This window comes from Filicampus tigris, chromosome 10 (genome assembly GCF_054856515.1).
Source record: "Filicampus tigris isolate MCC_2025a chromosome 10, RoL_Ftig_1.0, whole genome shotgun sequence".
Classification (NCBI taxonomy): domain Eukaryota; kingdom Metazoa; phylum Chordata; class Actinopteri; order Syngnathiformes; family Syngnathidae; genus Filicampus; species Filicampus tigris.
In genome coordinates, this window is record NC_141226.1 from 17,855,005 (window position 1) to 17,873,296 (window position 18,292).

Sequence of the window (18,292 nt, forward strand, 5' to 3'; positions counted from 1 at the left end):
ACATCCAGAATCATCATAAACTCACACCTCTTCGCCATTTATTAATAGTAAGAAAAATAATTAAAGCTGCAAGCAGCGTTGAACAGGCCGCCTCGCTCCCGCTTTTCCATAGCGAAGCCTCAAAATGATCATCAAATCGTGACGCCGTTTCCCAGCCTCGATTGAGCCGAGGCACGTCTCACCAATGCCACCAAAACAAAAATGTCAGGAAAAGTGGAGACAAGTTGTTTATTTTGTGGAAGAACATTTAATTGCTCTGCCTGTTACTCTATGTCATTGGCATACATAGTTGGGCAAAAATACACATTTGTAGTAATTAAATCAATTTTGGACCAATTTTCTCATGGCTGGTTATAGATGTTTGTTAAAATAGGAGCACTGGAACTCATCCAAAATGGCCGCTTCAAAAGAAAATGGCCAACTTCTGTTCTATTTTGGGCAACGACATATAATGGACATGCTCAGCTAAATTTGCGTCGATTTCTAAAAGTGGTGTCTTGAGGCACATTTTTTCTAACTTTCCACAGTGTGCTGTTGTGTAAGTTTTGCTGGTTGTGTTGGCAAACTGTAAAGTACTTGAGTTTACAACAGAACACATGGCTGTACAAATATTTGTTAGTCTTTAGCCCCCAAAAAGGCCTAAACAATTAACTACATTTGAATGTTAATGTATAGGTAAGTGACATTTAATGAGAGCTTTAATAAAAAAAAATACGCACTTTATTTAGTAAATATTGGATTTTTTTATGTTCCAGGTACACATATTGAGGCCTTTTATTTTATGATTACACATTAGCTTGTGATTGAGGCGACAACAGCTAGCAGAACATCGCCGCACAGTAAACTAAGCGGCACGGGCGCTTGTTAGGATAATATGTCCTACTCATTATCCAGAGTAATAAGTGTATCAAATTCACATAATCATGTCTAATTAGTATCGGTAATTATCTTGTTGGGCCCAAGAATATTAATCTTGGGGTCCCAGAGGGGGAGGGAGCGCCATCGCAGCACGAGTGGGAGCGAGAGCGAGAGAATCATGCTGAGGCGCGAAGAGGAAAATTAGCATGCGGAAATCAGAGCAGAAGAAGAGGAGGAGGAGGAAGAGTGGTACTGGGAAACAAAAAATGGGAAACTTTGTTTCCATAGAAATGCAGAATATTACGAACACTACAGAAGTGATAGTAATAGGTAAATAATAATGTTTATAATAAGCAATAAGTAAATTATACCATCCATTCATTAATTACATTGTTTTTTAGGAAACGCAAAAATCTGGGTCAATTTGACCCGAAGTAGGTGCAATCACTAAAACGGGAAACTCTGCTAAAAGTAAACACATGAAATTAAATTACATCTCATTATTAACTCTATTACTAACCATGTCAATGCATTTATTAAGCCAAGCGAGGATGTTTCATACCAAATACCAAACTACAACTTTAAAATGGACACAATTGTGGAGTTAAAAATGTCATTTTTGGCGAGGTAATCTTAATACTAACAGAATTAGCCAGGATGATGTCATCAATCCACTTTCGTCAGAAGTTTTTTTAAGGTGTGTGTACGACAAAGGTGAAACGCAAAATTAGGGATGGACTGATTATCGGCCGGTCCGATTATCGGCACGATATTCGGCAGTTTTTATCGGTGTCAGCCTTTTTTAAAAATCTGACGGCCGATAATAAATCAACTTAAAACTGGGTTAACTTCAAGGAACTATTTGTTTGGATTTTCGGTTAACTTTATTACATTAGAGATTCTACCGACCCTGGGAACACTCTGTAGCTTTTGGTTATGTTTGAAATCAAAACAAAGATAAGTGAAATTTTAACATTTCTGTCATTTTTAAATTTTGGAGAACTTTATTTACTGTCGAAAACTATAGGGAGCAATTGTTTAAGTTTTGATGCAACTTTTTAAAACATGCTTAAGACCCTGGGAGCTCCCTGAATTTTGTTAGAATTTTACAACAAAGATGACATGAACATTAAGCAAATCTGAAAAAACCTTCAACAACCATACGTAAAGGCATTTCAACAAAGTTAATTGTTTTAATTTGTTTTATTTTTTTATGCCAAAATTTTCAGTTTTACTGAAAATGAATATCGGCTCTAAATATCGGTTATCGGCCTACTTGACTACTAATAATCGGTATGGGTATCGGCCCTGAAAAAAACATATCGGTCTATCTCCACGCAAAATAAAAGTTGTCCTGTCTGGTCCGACAATTATTACAGACATGCATGGTATTCTCGAGTTGCCAGGGCAACAACATAGATAGCATTCCACTTAACACAACCCATTAATTGAAAAGCTGTTTTTTTATTCTTAATGAAGGTAAAATTAATACATATTGTTGCCTTAAAGAAAGTTTGACTCTTGCCGATGAAAAACAGATAACGACAAAAGAGCTTCGCCTGCTATTTAAAATTCAACAATCACATCTAATTGTCAAATTGAATGCTAATGATAAATGAATTATACATGGCTGCACCCATTAGTCCCTACAGACCACTCCTGCATAAAGGGGATGATAATGTAATTACAGTGGAGAAATAATAATCAGCTTGTGGCATACAAAAGAGCTAACAGCTTCAGCCAGGAGCAGGCCTTAGCGCGTCATGCGGCAATATGGATGCTAATAAACACGGAGGGTCAGTGAAGGCATCGTAAGGGTTAAATGTAAACACGATGACAGAAACAGATTCAATTACAGGTGCATCTCCAATTACTATATCAATAAATTCAAAAAGTGAAAGCCGTATTTATATAGGTTGACTACACATAGGAATAGAGCATGATTTTTTTTTTTTATATATCTTAGCGCTCGGAAACCTAAAATTCTTTTAAAAAAATTGATGACACATAAGCAAAATTATTTTCAATATAGAAATTAGGCTGGATATTTTTAATGAATCTGTATGAGTTTAATATTTTAAGCTATGAAAAAGTTCTTATTTTCATGATATTGTAATTTGTTTAAATGCAGCTGCATGTGTATTCACACTGTTTTGAACACTTCTTTGACATTGGATGGTATTTCAGAACTTTCCATTGTTATGAAATGCGCTCTATAAATCAAAATGTATTGTATTGTATTGTAAAATGTGAAGATTGAAAAGACATACTGTATAATTAAATTACATCTTCTAAGCAAAAAAAAAAGGCAAAAATGAGGCCAGCATAAGTTGTATTATTCTATACATTTCTTTGGATAAAAAAAGACCTATAACATAACAGGAGGCTTAATTATCCAAGTATGTCAGAAATGAGGAAAAAAAATTCTCAATAAACTTTGTTTGTATCTCATTACTAACTCCATTACAAACAATTTCAATGCACACATGTGAAATGAACCAAATAGGCTACTAGACAACAAGAAAATGGTTCTGTATAAAGATAAAAGCGTGGATATTCTCTACCGCGGTTTTGGGGGAGGGGGGCGGTGGTGATAAGTAGAAGCGATGGATTAAGCGGGAAGCGCCTCGCCTCTCTTTAGGCCAAGGCCGTCAGCGGGCTGATGAGCCGTGATGAGGCCCGACCCCTCAGTGGAGTTGTTGCTATTATGTACAAGTATTGGCATAATGACGCGCTCATGCTAATGCGGGGCTGGGCAGCACATCATCTGCCTCCATGTAATACACTGCTATGATGATCATCATCATCATCATCATCATCATTCCCGCTAACATGCTGACGTCCCGCTACGTCCTCCCACTTCGACCTCTCCACATAACTATGTAATCTATTATCATACGTACCTAGCCATGCTTCACCGCAATTAAAACAGTTTTATTGTGTATTTTGCTCATCAGGTTTATGCAGGTAAGATTTTGTCTCCATTACCATTCATGACAAGTTAAAATAAATTGTGTCCTGCGACGTATATTTTGCAAATAATAATGGTCAACAGCAAATTTAAATCAGAGATGGCTTTATGCGTCCCTTTATGGATTTTGGATGCCGATTTAAAAAATGTCAACTTTTTTTTCCCAGCACATCCAATTTTTGAGATATTTGCATTTATTATTGCAAAATACGGATTTTACGATGCTTTGTCATTTAAAGCTATGGCGTTTTAGAAAAAAAATCCACCTGCTACTGAACCTAACACTTAATTCATGAATGTTACTAAATATATTACTATATCATATATTATTATTATTAAAACCTGATGTACTAGAAAAAAAACGAGGACATATTCGGAATCAGTGCAAAAAAAATCATCTCGAAAAATGTACTTGCATCTGTGAAAAAGAAAAAAAAAAAGTGTGTTGACCAACTAGAGCAATTAATGGATGCACGCTAACCATAAGGATCGCATATATAAGGAGGTGTGAGATAGTGCTTGACTTTTGTACAATATTTGACTAAATCATGTGATCGGGAAAACACGTTACATTTGGCAAGAGCAGACAGGGAGTGCATGCACCTCTCTCCCCTGAAGCCTTGACTAAAAGTGACTAGGCCTATTAATACTCGGAAGGGCGCGCATCTGTCAGCGGCTACACACAATCCGGGGGATCATATCGAAAAAGGTTCCTTTCAGCAGCCGGCAGAGGAATTAAACATGGACGCCTGGCAAAGTGGTCTTCACTCTTTGCTCTTCATCTTCTCGTCTCGCCCCGCCCCTCCTCTGCCTCGCCACCACTATCCCTCTCCTGGCTGTGATTATAAAGGTCTTTAGAAGCGAGGGATGCATGAATTACCAAAGGCAAAGACAAGGCTTGTGATTTGGTCGCAGTGAATGAGAAATTACCCCTTTGTTCCCCTCATCAATTGCATGTCTAATGAAATCAAAACCCTGATCGCATAATCACGAGAGGGTCCTCCACCCGGGGAGAGACCTGATGTGATTTGTAACCTTTCTCTCGCTAAATGGAGATGGAGGCCAATCTCCCTCACTTTGTTCCCAGATGCGCATGGCACCTGATAACGTCGGGAATTTACCTTTCAGGAACCAGTCGGTGCCGTCCCCCACCCCCCGCCCCCCCCTAAAAAAAATCTGGCCTGTCCTGTCCCAAAGTGAGAACGACCCTGACGCCACGTCCTCCGCTCGGCAAACTCCTTCATCTTGTCTGCATTTTGACTAATTGAACTGTTCGGCGGCGCCAGCGACCTGCCAGGACAGTGTCGAGAGTCCTCTGCTTTTTGGCTTGGAACCCAGATTCCCGGCCACTTGGCTCCGGAGAGCATTCACCTCCCTCAACGAAGGGGCGGGGGAGAGACCGGCTAATTATTATTAATTACTCTTAAACGTGGCCCCTTTGTCCAAATGCAGTTTTAGCATGCCAGCTCGCCGCTCACTGGGAGATTTATTTTTAAAACTTGAACCTCTGCCATGACGCTTTGGACCATAGCGAAGTTCTCCTCAGCCCTGCACAGACATAACCAGGACATCGGTCGAGGCCACGTCGCGGCAAAAGCAACTTTTTTTTTTTTTTTTTTTTTTGCTCTGCTACCATCTCGTTTTAAATGCATCGCTGATGAAGGCGTATTAACATTCTTCTCGTGGCCACTCATTAAGGTCTCATTGTGCCACGCTAACTATGTAACAGGCAGTTAATTTGCATGTGTGTAACATGTGGAGAGCACGTAATTAACCTGCCGGGACGCGTGCATTTTATGATGAATCACAAACCCGGGACATAGAATGAGTACATTAATGACAGTCATTATACGGGGGAGCAAGGTGTTCAAGGAAGCTAAATTTAAGATTTATTAATAATACTTTGATGAAATTTAGAAGATCTCATTTGCCAAATGTGTACCCTAGAAATTGGCAGTTGGGCTCAAGAGTATATCAAATGAGATTTTGCTAAACTAATTTCAAAATATGAAACATTTTTAGAGAATTTTTTTTTTGTGTGATTCCAGCTTGGAGACTGCTTAAATCGACTGCTTTTATACTCAAAATTAAACACCGATTGAGGTTTTTATTAATCCGGTATGCTGATTCAACAATTGCACAACAACGCAGACGTTTTAGGTCCTGACAACAGCATATTTATTTAATATTGATTAATTGTACTCATTTTCATACCGTTGGGGTAAATTCGATGTCAAATGTCATCACTTGTAATCATTTTATCTTGTCATAATGCAGCTATGTTCAAATAACCAGTCCACGTTCTGCATGAGAAAATAACATTCTAACCTTTTTTGGACAGTCTGAAAAATGGCCATTGAAACATTATCCCAGTAATGAGGCCACAAAATGTTACCTGTGTTGCCGATGCCCAGTTGCAGAGTGCTGCGGTCTTTGGTCATCCCGTTGGTCTTGGGGCTAGCAGTGGGGGCGACGGTGGTGGCCACTGCCCTCGGTGGCCGCTTCCCGGGTACTTTGACCGTCGTCCGAAGCAGGTCGATCTCTTTACCGTGCACATTCTGCATGTAGTCCTATTGGAGCAAAGACATTTTTAATGGAAAAACAATGGAGGGAAATACAAAATGCAAAGTCCATCGTTGTTAGTCACAGCAAGTGGACACTGTATGATCGATATAAAGGAGATGTCACCGCAAAGTCCCAGGTATGCTCATGTGATGAAATGACACATGAAGCACATGTGCACAACAGAAGCAGACACTCAGTCAACATGCTAACGTCGCTAACGAGTGGAGCGCCCAGTAAATGACAATGTCAAGTGGACTAAAAGTCCAACTCTCTTTGCCAAAATGCAAAAGTAAAAGAGGCTTCATTTGTTTCATTATTGTCAATGTTGACGTTGACACTTTGGATAGTTAGCATATCACGCTAACAGCTAACTACACGGTTAATGCCACCGTTTGCGGAAGTATTTGTGTTGCTGGAGCCGAATATCCGATTAAATAAACAAGCAAATCATAATTTGTCATTTATTACTGTTAAATAATAAACGGTGCTTTTAGAACTGATGCAATACCACACTGTAATTATCATTGGCATGATCAATTCGTAGTTGTGATGATAAACAGTACAACATCGCTCTCTCTTGTTGGATGCTGCTTAATGAAAAATAAATGGCTATAAAAAGAATCAAGGACTGGAGCTCTTTTATCCTAATTGCGAAGGCATTACATTAAGTAAATACAGTATACTGTAAAAAAAACATTTTAAAAGATTTTTTTTAAAAAAACTTCAATATAAACTTGAGAAATTTTAGAGTCAATTTCACAAAACTTGCTCAGCATGTGCACGATCTAAGACATGACAACATTTCTCCTTTTTTTGCCTTCCATCTTGGCCTTTTAGCATTCCCGTATTAGTGTTGAATTTCCTTGAAAATGCACATTGCATACTCTTGTTTGACTGTGTTCGAGCATAACACAAAAAAGGCCTTTTCATTGACAACACTAACCCGAAACGTAATATTGAACACATGTCGTTAAACTACTAGATAAATTTAGCGAGAACTGGCCATGTTCTTAGTCCAACGAAATGATGTCAAATGTTTTGGGACACCCAGTCACATCATCGCCTAGGCCCACACGGCCACTTGATCAGCCTCGTAATGAAAGCAAACACTCGCTCGCTTCCAATTTGCATGAAATCCCAAATGTGAGAAGCCGGGGTGAAAATCATCGTGCTCAGCAAAAAGAAAGAAAAAACAAAAACAAAACCAGAAAGCGACGACGACGGCGGTCTTTTCCGTCCCCCCACCGGCTCCTGGCTTTTATTACCAAGTCATAAAGCACTCATTTCTTTCCCGAGCCTCCTTGCTAATTACCCAGTGAGCGCTCTCATTTCGTTTTATTGCGGGAATTAACAGCCAGATCGAAGCGTGCAAAGCTATTAAGATGTGTGATTAAGCCACATTCAATTAGTTTCTACAAACAATTTAATTGATGTAGCAGATAGAATTAACAGAAGGTGATTGTGTGGATGGCTTGGCTGGCTGTGAAATTAAAGGATCCCGCTCGCTCCCTCGTTCGTCTCTCTCTCCTTTTCCCGGCCTCTCTCGTCCCGCGTCCTCCCCCCTCGCGCGCTTCCTCGCTCCGCGGCTCCGAACAAGCTGTTACGGAACAAACGCAACCCTCATTCCGCGTTCCCCTACGCGAGGCCACGCATTCATAGAGCGGCCCACTGACCTGTGATGGCTGTAATGATCAAGAGATAGCAAGTTCAGTCAATTACGTACATCACTGTAGCAGCGCAGCTCGGCTTGTAAATTAAGACGCTCGCGACTGCACCAGACTCCATTTGCTACTAGGCTGACCCGTCTCGTTAGACAGAAGACGGTAATAGCTTTCGTTCTTTATCTTGTCTGAACAGATGCTCGATTGTTGTTGTACAGGGACGGAGAACGGTACCTCCCCGCGAAACATTTGGTACTGGACCACATAGAGGGACTGAACAAAAACGTTTTTGATTGATCATCACCAAGCCCGATCTGCGTAATATGTGGTGACTAGTGTGCCACGCCTTGCGAATGAGGCGATAAATCTTTGAAAAACACACACAGAAGCACCGAATACCTTGCTTCCATTTCCAACATCCTATCTTTATGATCCATAAAGAAAAATTGTCAAAACACAGCGCTGAAACATTGCATCCCAGTTTTAGTAGTCTGCCAGCATTTGCAACGCGAGGTCGCCAACTACTGGCCTGGCATGCATCTACAGGGTTGTCCCTGCGATCAAAATTGCGAGGCGGCCTCCTCCAGGCTTATTTACAAGTGACAGCATGAGGACAATGGAGGAAGCCTTGATAAATGAAGTGCATTCCTTGTAAATTCTTTTGTAACAATGAAAGACACATTTTGTAAACCAGTGGGAAACGACTCACTTTTGACTTCCTGGTCGGCTGATAGTAAGCACTTCCAAATATGGACACGCTTTTGCATGTATGATAATGCAGCTTGTCCGAACGCGGCGATTGAACGGATTACACTCGGCAAGCGAGGTACCAGCAACGTGCATCTCACGCATGCACTTTGACGCAAATGACATTTAAAGACATTCAAAGTACATATATTTTAAGTAGCAATGTTTTGTGATATTTTATGAGTAACTGTAGTCTGATTACTTGACTGGGAAAAGTAACATTACTGAGTAAGCTACTTAGAATGCGCTACAGGCATAACTGGTTGCTGGACATAAATAGAGAAGCAACTGGTTGTGCTGAGTGTTGAACGGGCTGTCACTTATATAGCGCTTTTCTACCTTGGGTACTCAAAGCGCTTTACACTGTACTTCATCTACCTACTAATGATGCAGCATCAGGAGCAACTTGGGGTTCAGTATCTTGCTCAAGGATACTTCGCCATGGTCACCATGGCCGGGGATCGAACCCACAGCCTCCGGGTTTGGAAACGACCATTCTACCACTGAGTCATGCCACCCCAGTGTTAGCATAAGTTATTCAATGCGGTAAAAATTACGAGAAGAGTTTTCAAACACAAAATATTTACCAGCTAGCTTTTACTTAGCCTAGCTTTTTGTACTACTACTCTTCTCTGTATTTTCAGGAAGTCTAGATGAGCTGTGGCACCACACTGCCTCTCCCAGGTCAGTCTTGGTACTACAGCAGCTACAATTGTAGGGTCTCTCCCATTTTAAATATCGGTATACAATAGCGTGCATGCAAATATAGCCTACTGACTGGCAAAGAAAGAATCGTGGACGGACGTTCTTCGGCGTGGCACCACCAGCCAGCCGAGTGTTTAAGCCGTATTAGTGGCCCGGCAGGACTGTGACAAAGACGGATGTGGAGGGCCGGTCAGGCTCGGCTGCCACACGGTGAGAGCCATTACAAGTACAAGGCAGCATGGAGCCGAGACGCGGCCGTGTCTCCATTAGCCATCGGCGGGAATGAGCACCGCGGGAGGGAGAGATGACCACCAGGACGCCCTCTTGCTTAACACTAATGCCCGAGACACGAGAGTGGCTTAAACAGCCATTATATAGCAATCAAGCTCAGGCGAATCATTAGCTACGTGCTTGTAATCGACTTTGATGCAGCAGCGGTAGTAAATGTAATCGCGAAGAGAGAGAGTGAAGCTCAGCAGTCGGGACGAAGCAAGCAGACCAAACACATAAACCCGATTGAAAAGGAAATGGAATGTGAGGAGGGGAGGAGGAGGAGGAGGGGCTGGCGTGCGCTGGTACTCACGTGTAAGCTGGGGTGATAAGTGAGGACGCCGTTATCGCACAGCGTGACGTACTTCTTCTTCCACTCCTTGTTGAGGGATTTGCCACTTCGCTTCAGGAGGATTCCCTGGAAGAGACGACATCACGCGCGGTGAGCGGCAGCCATCAATGGACCTTAAACACCATCAAAACAGCTAGCGTCGCTATTACGTAGAACGCTCGGAGCAACGACAACTCACCGGGAATTTAGTCGGGAATTGTACGAAATGTTAAACACTAGTTTGTACAAAGTGGATGTTTTTCTACAAAGTGAGCAATGCAGCAAATATTCCACAAAAAAAAAATGGCCGACGTGTCATGGCATTACTACATACAGGCATTGATTTTTTCCATAATTAATGAAATTGTATTAATTTTTTTTAAGTATTTACCTTAATAATTTAATAGATGGATTCTAAATAAAATTGAAAAACATGTACTCCCACAGCACTTTACTCCCCCAAAATGGCGGGCCTTGTGAAAAATGATTCCACAAAAATGGGTGACAGGCTGCATTGCATGCACTCAAGTCAACTTCACTAAGGAGGTCACATATTTCTGATTGTTGGTTTGTACAGGTTTCCCCATCATTCACCTTCTTCAGAGCATATAAACATCATAAAATTAAGTGATAATAACAATGAAAAAAAAATCCCAAAATGTCAGTTCTTTACTAATAACAAATAACCACTGTAATCCCACTTTTTTAAAACAATAATTTAAATTGAGTGGAATTGTGATTCCATTTTTCAATTGTTATTTAATTCCAACATTTTTTATTTGATTTCAAATGAGTATTAAAGTGAGAAGCATATAACATTAACTAGAAAAGTTCCTTAAAGATTCTCCCCAATTGAGTGGCTGTCACCTTTAGTGATGCAAGTGATTCAGTGTGGTGACCGTCTGAACCTTCCTGCTCCTTTGGGGCACATTCAGACCTCCTCCCTGCATTCATACACATAGCACGGCGAACTCTGGAAGACCTCCCTAATCCGAGGGATTAGGGAGTGTGATCGCCCCCTTCAAAGACCACGCGGCGCCTTTTTTTCTATTGGACTTTATCATCCGAGGTAAGGGCGGAGGGCTTGGGGGGGGTCTTTTAGGATTCCTTATCTGCCGAGGGAATCCGCTGGTAAACAAAGCAAGTTCCTCGGCTGGAGGTGACCAAACGCCTCTGAGTGCAAGGGCCAGCAGGCTCTCTGGGGTTAAACGGTGAGGAGGGGCACGCTTAATTAGGGGATTAAACATGGCCGATGTTTGTGCTTTTACAGCCATTGAGTGTGCGCGTGCGTGTGTGTGACCGAGGAGGGAATGCGGTGGAGGAGGAGAAGGAGGAGGGTGTGTGTTTGCTTGGAAGGCCCAAACTGCAGGTTTTAATCCTGATTAACACATCAGGAAATTGACCGTTGGTGACCTGGGCACCGGGGTGTTTGCCGACAATCATCCTAATCCCGACCCTCACTTTGTATGTGCGTGTGCGTGTGTGCGCCGCATAGTTTTTTTGTAGTGCATCAGAAAGTGTAGCTCCTTTATCTTGACGAGTAAACAAAATTTTCACATAAGTGGATGAATCTCAATCTAATTCTCAATTTAATATCTACATTACATTGAAGGCATGTCATTTCCCACGTCATCAGTAATTCAATTGTAGCTAATTCAATTAGCTACATTTGCTATATAGTTACGGTGATTGCGCTTTTTATTTGTTCTCACGGTAATTTAATGACTGTTCATTTTAATTCGATTTTGTTTGTAAATATTAAGGTGGTCCAACACATTTGTTGTGTATTAACTACAAAAGAAAATTGCGCAAAGCAATTTTACATAAAAATATAGCATGATGAAAACACTGAAGTGTGTCACAAAAGTGCTCGATGTTGCCATAATTGAATATTTTGCAAATACATTTTCATCCAATAATTTACTTGGGACTAAAAAAACAAAAGGGTGAAACGATCACATAATATGAATCTTAATTAACACACAACTTTCTTTTTCAACTAACTCTTGTTAAAGTTTTTAGGTACAATTTCAAAAAAGTGCTTTTAACCTAATTACTTTTTTTTTATGGATGCTTTTATGGTAAACTTGATGATGTCCTTCAGCTAATCACTAACACCCTTTCCCATCGCCATCAATAAAATAAATGTAAACAAGTTTGTACAACCCTCTCTAATCATAGAGAGCAAAATGACGCTGCCGCCGGGCAACCCGGCCGCCGTCACGTCGCATGTTCTACAAGAAAATATGCTGTTCATCTCATGATCTTGCTGGGGCGTGCACTAATCTATATGTGCAATCAGAACACGCCGCTTCTTCATATTATTCATCTGCGCCGTGAAGCGGATCGATAGAAGACACCGCCGCGATAATGTGAAAATCTTTAACAACGTACGGAATAATTTTTCATTTGTGTCACATCCGGTTGCCGACAAAAGACGGGCGGGCGTAATGGTTGTGAGGCTGCCGTGTTTGTATCATATGGAGACTGAGGAGAATATATTTTCTGTTGCAGGAGCACCAGGACCACCTAAATATCAAAGAATGATGATACACATAAGTTTGATGATACACAGATTGTGTATTAATCCATGTCAAAGGGAAGAGGAATAATGAAAAAAAAAAAAAAAAAACAATTCACGATACATAATCATACATATGATGGTGTTTCGATTTACGACGGTGTACAAGCGTATGTCATTTTGAGGTTGGAAACGGTGTAAAAATGGACTAGTTTGCATAGCGGCGTAAGAATATGTGGTCATACAGCACGGGTAGGTTTGGTTATTGAGTAGTAGTTACTGTTTTTCATTTCAATGTTATGTCGTTTTTTTCTTAGAAGTGTAGGAAGGAAAATAAACACACCTTACACACTTGTATATGAAGCAGAGAGTACCCCCCGCAGGTGCCGACGACCACAGATTGTGAATCCGTGCATCATTACAGAATACGACACATTAATCAATACTGTATCGATCAAGATTTTGGAGCTGATAACCAAGTTGAAAAAAAAAAAAAAAAAAAAGATAACCGATCAGTAATACGATGTGAAGATGGACCAACTTCGCCACTCTCCGCAATTGCGGGCGATTGGGACCGGTGCGGGCCAGAGAATGTGAATCCAAGGGTCCTAACATAATACGATTACAGCATGATGTCTGTCGGTATTACTTGTTGAATCGATTACCAATCTTTACTCATTTTAGAAGAAACACCATCATCATCGCCTCAATAGAGTAGGTGCACCCACTCTCCCCTGCGCACCCTTCAAAGAAGAACAGGTAAAACAAAAAGCTGTTTAAAGCTCATTACTGCATAATGATTAGTATGCAAACATCACCGTTATTATAATGTAAAAGAATTATTAACATTTCACGGAGGAAAATTTCACACACCTCCAAAGGTGTGCATCCTACAGTTTGGGAATCCCCAACGTATATTGAGAGAAAACTGTACCATACATTTTGATATTGGTATCTGCATTGTTTATCCGTACTGTTTTAACTTTCCTTAAACTGATTGAGCTAGGTGTCAACAGACTGACAGAGTTGGCGCACCTCTTTTACTCTGCATACACCCTCAAAAAATCGGGCGGGGAAAAGGACATAACAATTGAGGTATAATTAAGAAAACAACGGCATCATGTTTAATCATGCAACATTTTAAGAGGACATTTTCAGGTGTGCGTGCCTCACAGATTGGGAATCCTAGCTGCATCGTAACACAACACATTGTGAAATCAGTATCAATATTGTATTAGTCTTTCCTCCGATTTTGAGCTATACATTACATTCAATTTAAAAAAAAAAAAGTTGGCACACCAATTCTCCCTGGCACACAAGCGCATCTAAAAAATATATTTTTTTAGTCAATAAAGGCATCATGTTTAATCACCCAAACATGATCAGTTAAAATAATATTTTATAGAGGAAGTAACCACTCTGGGGGTGCGCACGCAACAGATGAGAAATCCCTAAAAACTATACGATACATTGAGATATTGGTAGCACTCCATTAACATTTAATTGTAATCATAATCAAACCTTATTATTATCTGGATAGAATTGGCACACCCTCTCTTCCCAGCACACACTATCAAAAACTCAACTCAACTTTATTTATAGAGCACTTTAAAAACAACCACAGTGCGAACAAAATCAAAACAATTGCATAAAAACAGTAAAAACAATAAAACACGTAAAGAATGCCGAGTTTCATCCTGAGTCGAAGGCCCAAGAACAAAAACGTGTTTATAACACAAAACAAAAAATGGCCACAGTTTGGGAAGCCCTGTTGTATCATAACAAAAATTGAAACAGGTCTGTTCCTCATTGATGGGCCCACTATGTGTGTGCGCGTGCTTTTGTGTGCGTTAGCTGTCGACACCTCCTCAGCAGTAAGTCCACTGTTATCCTCCCTAACTATTTTCATAGATGGGAAGGGGGAAGAAGCGGGGGAGGGGGTTCTAAGCCTGCCATGCGTAATTTGGCTCTGCTTGGAGGGGGTCAGTGAGGGGGAGTGGTAATTAAGACCATATTGAAACTTTGATCTCCCCTTGATTGTCCATTTGACTGGTCTGCAGATCTGTTAGTCACACTATTTCCCCTCCCATCCTCCCCCCACCCCCTTTGAAAAACTCCTTTGTAGATAAAGGAAAAGTCGGGGGTTGGGGGTGGGGGGATGGGATGGGGCTTATCTTGTCAAAAGTTGCCATGATACTTTAAGATTGCACCACATAAAAGGGGTTTACCTTCAAGGTGGCTTGGAGGTGTGTTAAACTTTCTGCTCACCCGGAATTATCCGATTTATCTACAATATTTTAAAAGGGACGTCGATCTGATGCAAACATATTGCAAGTGGAAATTGAAGACAAAAAGGCGGGACAATGCAAATGTGTCATTGTGTGAAATGTAAAAAGCATGCAAGCAGTTCTTTTAAATTCAATCTAATGGATTGAAGGACTGTCGGGATGAAATGCGTTCAGAGCTGCTTTCCATTCCATCAAATGAACGTTAGCAAACAATGTGAGGATTGGTGTATAATTACAATTATTGTACAAATCCGAACTTTGGAAATTATTTGCACTTAAATGTATAAATTTACGTCCAAATTCAGTCTAAAAAGAATATGCCTTTTATAATGTATCATTTATTTGACTGCATTTAGCCATGTACAGAATGATCTACTAGTGGTATATTATTCAATTGAAAGTTTAACAAAACAAAGCAAATAATTTGTGCGATGGCAGGATTTAATATAAAAGTCCTACTTTATTTTAGTGCATGTGTAGTACTTAATGCAGGACAAAGTACAAACAGGGATGTGACCGTTAATAAACATAAAAGATCAGACATTACATTAAAATACCACAATTACTTATGTCAATAGTTATGAAAATGTTTATTGTAGTTCCAAATAGATGCACACAGGGCAAAACAAATGCCTACTTTTGATTAATAGAAGGGTAATAATTTATGTATTTATTGACTGTAATTGAAGTTTGTTTTGTGCTACAATATACTGACAGCTGATGATAGTATTTGGCTGTTCCAATATACACCAATAATATTAGCAACATACATTAACAATAACGGCATTTATTATAATCCAAAAAATGAATGTTTCTCTGACAATGTCATTCAAAAAAAATTGTTGTTGTAAAGGCAGAATTTATGATAAAATGTCAATTATTCTGAACAACCGACATGATAATAATTATGCACTTAAGTACTTTAATTATTACATATGTTTTGTTTTTGTCCGTTGACAATAGTGTTACATACTGTAGCAAATGTAAAACGCAGCAGCACTTGGGAATTTTATGCTCTGCTGTCAGATGCCACTTTACCTGGAGTGTGCTACCATCTAGTGGACATTTTAACACACGACTAAATCAGCGCTCCCCAACCTTTATTAAGCATTGGCGCATATTTTACATCAAAATAATCTCACAATAAACCACCAAACAAAAATGTCACAAATACTATATCTTCCAAAATAATGGTGATCTCAACAATTACTTAGTCTGATAACGGTTTAGTTGAACATAATGCTATTATTCTGTTGTACGCATACAAAACTAATCCTAACCCTATTAAAGGAAAAAAATTTTTTGTTGTACATAAATAATTTTCAGACCAATTAGGTGAAATTGGGTTTCTCCCACAAAACACCCGCTCAACTATCACAGCACAAGAGGGCTGGGAATCCCCTGAACAAAATTACAGCCATTAAGTGGGGTACAACCAATAAATCAGTCCAAATTTGAGCATAATTTCCCTACCTTGGGGCCAAAGTCAGCAGAAATCCAATTATCAGATACAGTCTCTCTAAAAGATTATCCTTAGCGATTATCCTGTTGTGTGGGTTGCGATGTGTCAGGAGGGATTTTTCCTCCTGCTCGCAAAACAGTAGCGGTCGACAATCGTAAATGTTAAATCTGTTCAGTATTTGGTCAACTTTGAGTAGGTCTGAGCCACGGACTCTATTGTGATATGAAACCGAATGACAGCCAATTACAAAGTGAACTGGAACACAAATTGAGTCGCAATTGGATGTGTGGCATGTTTGTACAAATGTTTGCAACCAACTTGACTTGGGATACTTGACATCATTAAACGCTGAGCGCCATTGCTGTGAAATACCGTCAACATAAATCCTTAAGAGGAGCGCCGTCGATGTCGGGTTTTTTTTTTCATGGGAATAAGCAGAGAAAAGTTGTGGCCAACTCTGGTTTTATCATTAAGCTGGCAAAGTTAAACAAAAACAACAAAAAAAACCTAACTATGGCCAGCAGATGATAGCATTTGGTATCGTGAACAGGGTGGACCTCTGTAAATTCGACCGAGAGAGAAAAGATGGAGAATATTTAAATTTAGAAGTAGCAGCGATGATGTACTGAAAATACATATACACGCACACACTACTGAATACTACTACTACTAAATACTGTAACATGCAAATAGTTTGTCAAAGATAAAATTGTTACACGGTGATTATTTGCAAACACATTATTTTGCCATTAAATGCACATTTATTGTTGTTGCTGGTATTTTAGAAGATAAGGATTGTTCAGTAAACATTAGCATAAAGTCATTGTTGTGAAAAGCTTGTTTTATGTGGATCAGTCAGAAAGCTCTAAATTGGCTGAAACTCAAGCGGTTCTCAGAGGACAAAGGTTGTGCAGGCCAACGCAAAAACGTGTCCCCGTACTCACCCGGTGCATTGTGGTAGGCTGTAATGCCTGCGTGTGTGCTCACCTGTTTGATCGGAATGGCCCTTCCACTGCCTATGCTGTCTGTCTTACTCTCAACGCTCTTTGACTGCTCGCTGGCTTTCCGCGACTGCAAGGAGAACAAGAGACACAATCAGCCGCCGCCATGATGATGACGATGATGTCGTGGTTGTGTCGTGCGCATATATGAGTGTGCGTGTATGTGAGTGCATGTTTGTTTGTTTGTGTGTGAGAGAGTTGCAACATAAAAGTCCAAAACAAAACAGCTCAAAGACAAAAAAGCAGAGCAGCGCGACAAAGAGCAGTAACACCAACGTGCAAAAGCAAGACCACAACTGACACACATCTCAACACTGAGGACGACCACATATTTATTATTGTTTATTTTTGAGTCATGACTCAGCCCTGAAACCATTTTCGGTGATCCGCTTTGGAGCCGGTTTGACTCCCAGCTCGGATGCGGGAGCGGCTGCCGCTTGAGCATAACGCACAGTCGATATATTCAAAAGTTTAACAAAAAGAGAGAAGGGATTAGTTCAGGTCAATATCAGCAGCTTCCCGCCACCTGCAAACTCCTAAAGGGGCATAAACGGATTCCACGTGTCAAATAACTGATATTTCCTGCAAAACAAGGAAAAACAGCACATTTTGCATTGTAATTTGTTCATGAAAGCTTCCCACCCCGTCAAAAAAAAAAAAAAAGAGATGAGTAAGGACAGACGTGCATGGTCTCACTCAGAACATGAAGAAAAATGTCCAGTCACCCATGAAGAGAGGGAGACTTGCATTTCATATCTCTAACATTTTTATTTGTTTTAACCATTAGGATGACTTGTTTGAGCTTCTATACAGACACCATACAAAGCAAGTCACAAAGTTCACTTCAAAATATTCAACAGATTGAGAGCCAAACATTTGCAGTTCCCCACAAAGTATAGGATGGACGATAAA

The 18,292-nt window shown here is 40.2% G+C and overlaps 1 protein-coding gene across 2 annotated transcripts in view; it reads right to left on the bottom strand.

The window, feature by feature from the left end:
* The window catches only part of agap3 (ArfGAP with GTPase domain, ankyrin repeat and PH domain 3), a 79,043-nt gene that overhangs the window by 35,852 nt on the left and 24,899 nt on the right, over positions 1 to 18,292 (bottom strand). For both annotated transcript variants that reach the window (XM_086042351.1, XM_086042350.1), the window contains exons 9-11: positions 17,367 to 17,450; positions 10,091 to 10,195; positions 6,225 to 6,399 (exon numbers count right to left, since the gene is read on the bottom strand). In XM_086042351.1, coding sequence (XP_085898477.1) covers positions 6,225 to 6,399; positions 10,091 to 10,195; positions 17,367 to 17,450 — 364 coding nt within the window. The remainder of the gene's footprint in view (positions 1 to 6,224; positions 6,400 to 10,090; positions 10,196 to 17,366; positions 17,451 to 18,292) is intronic.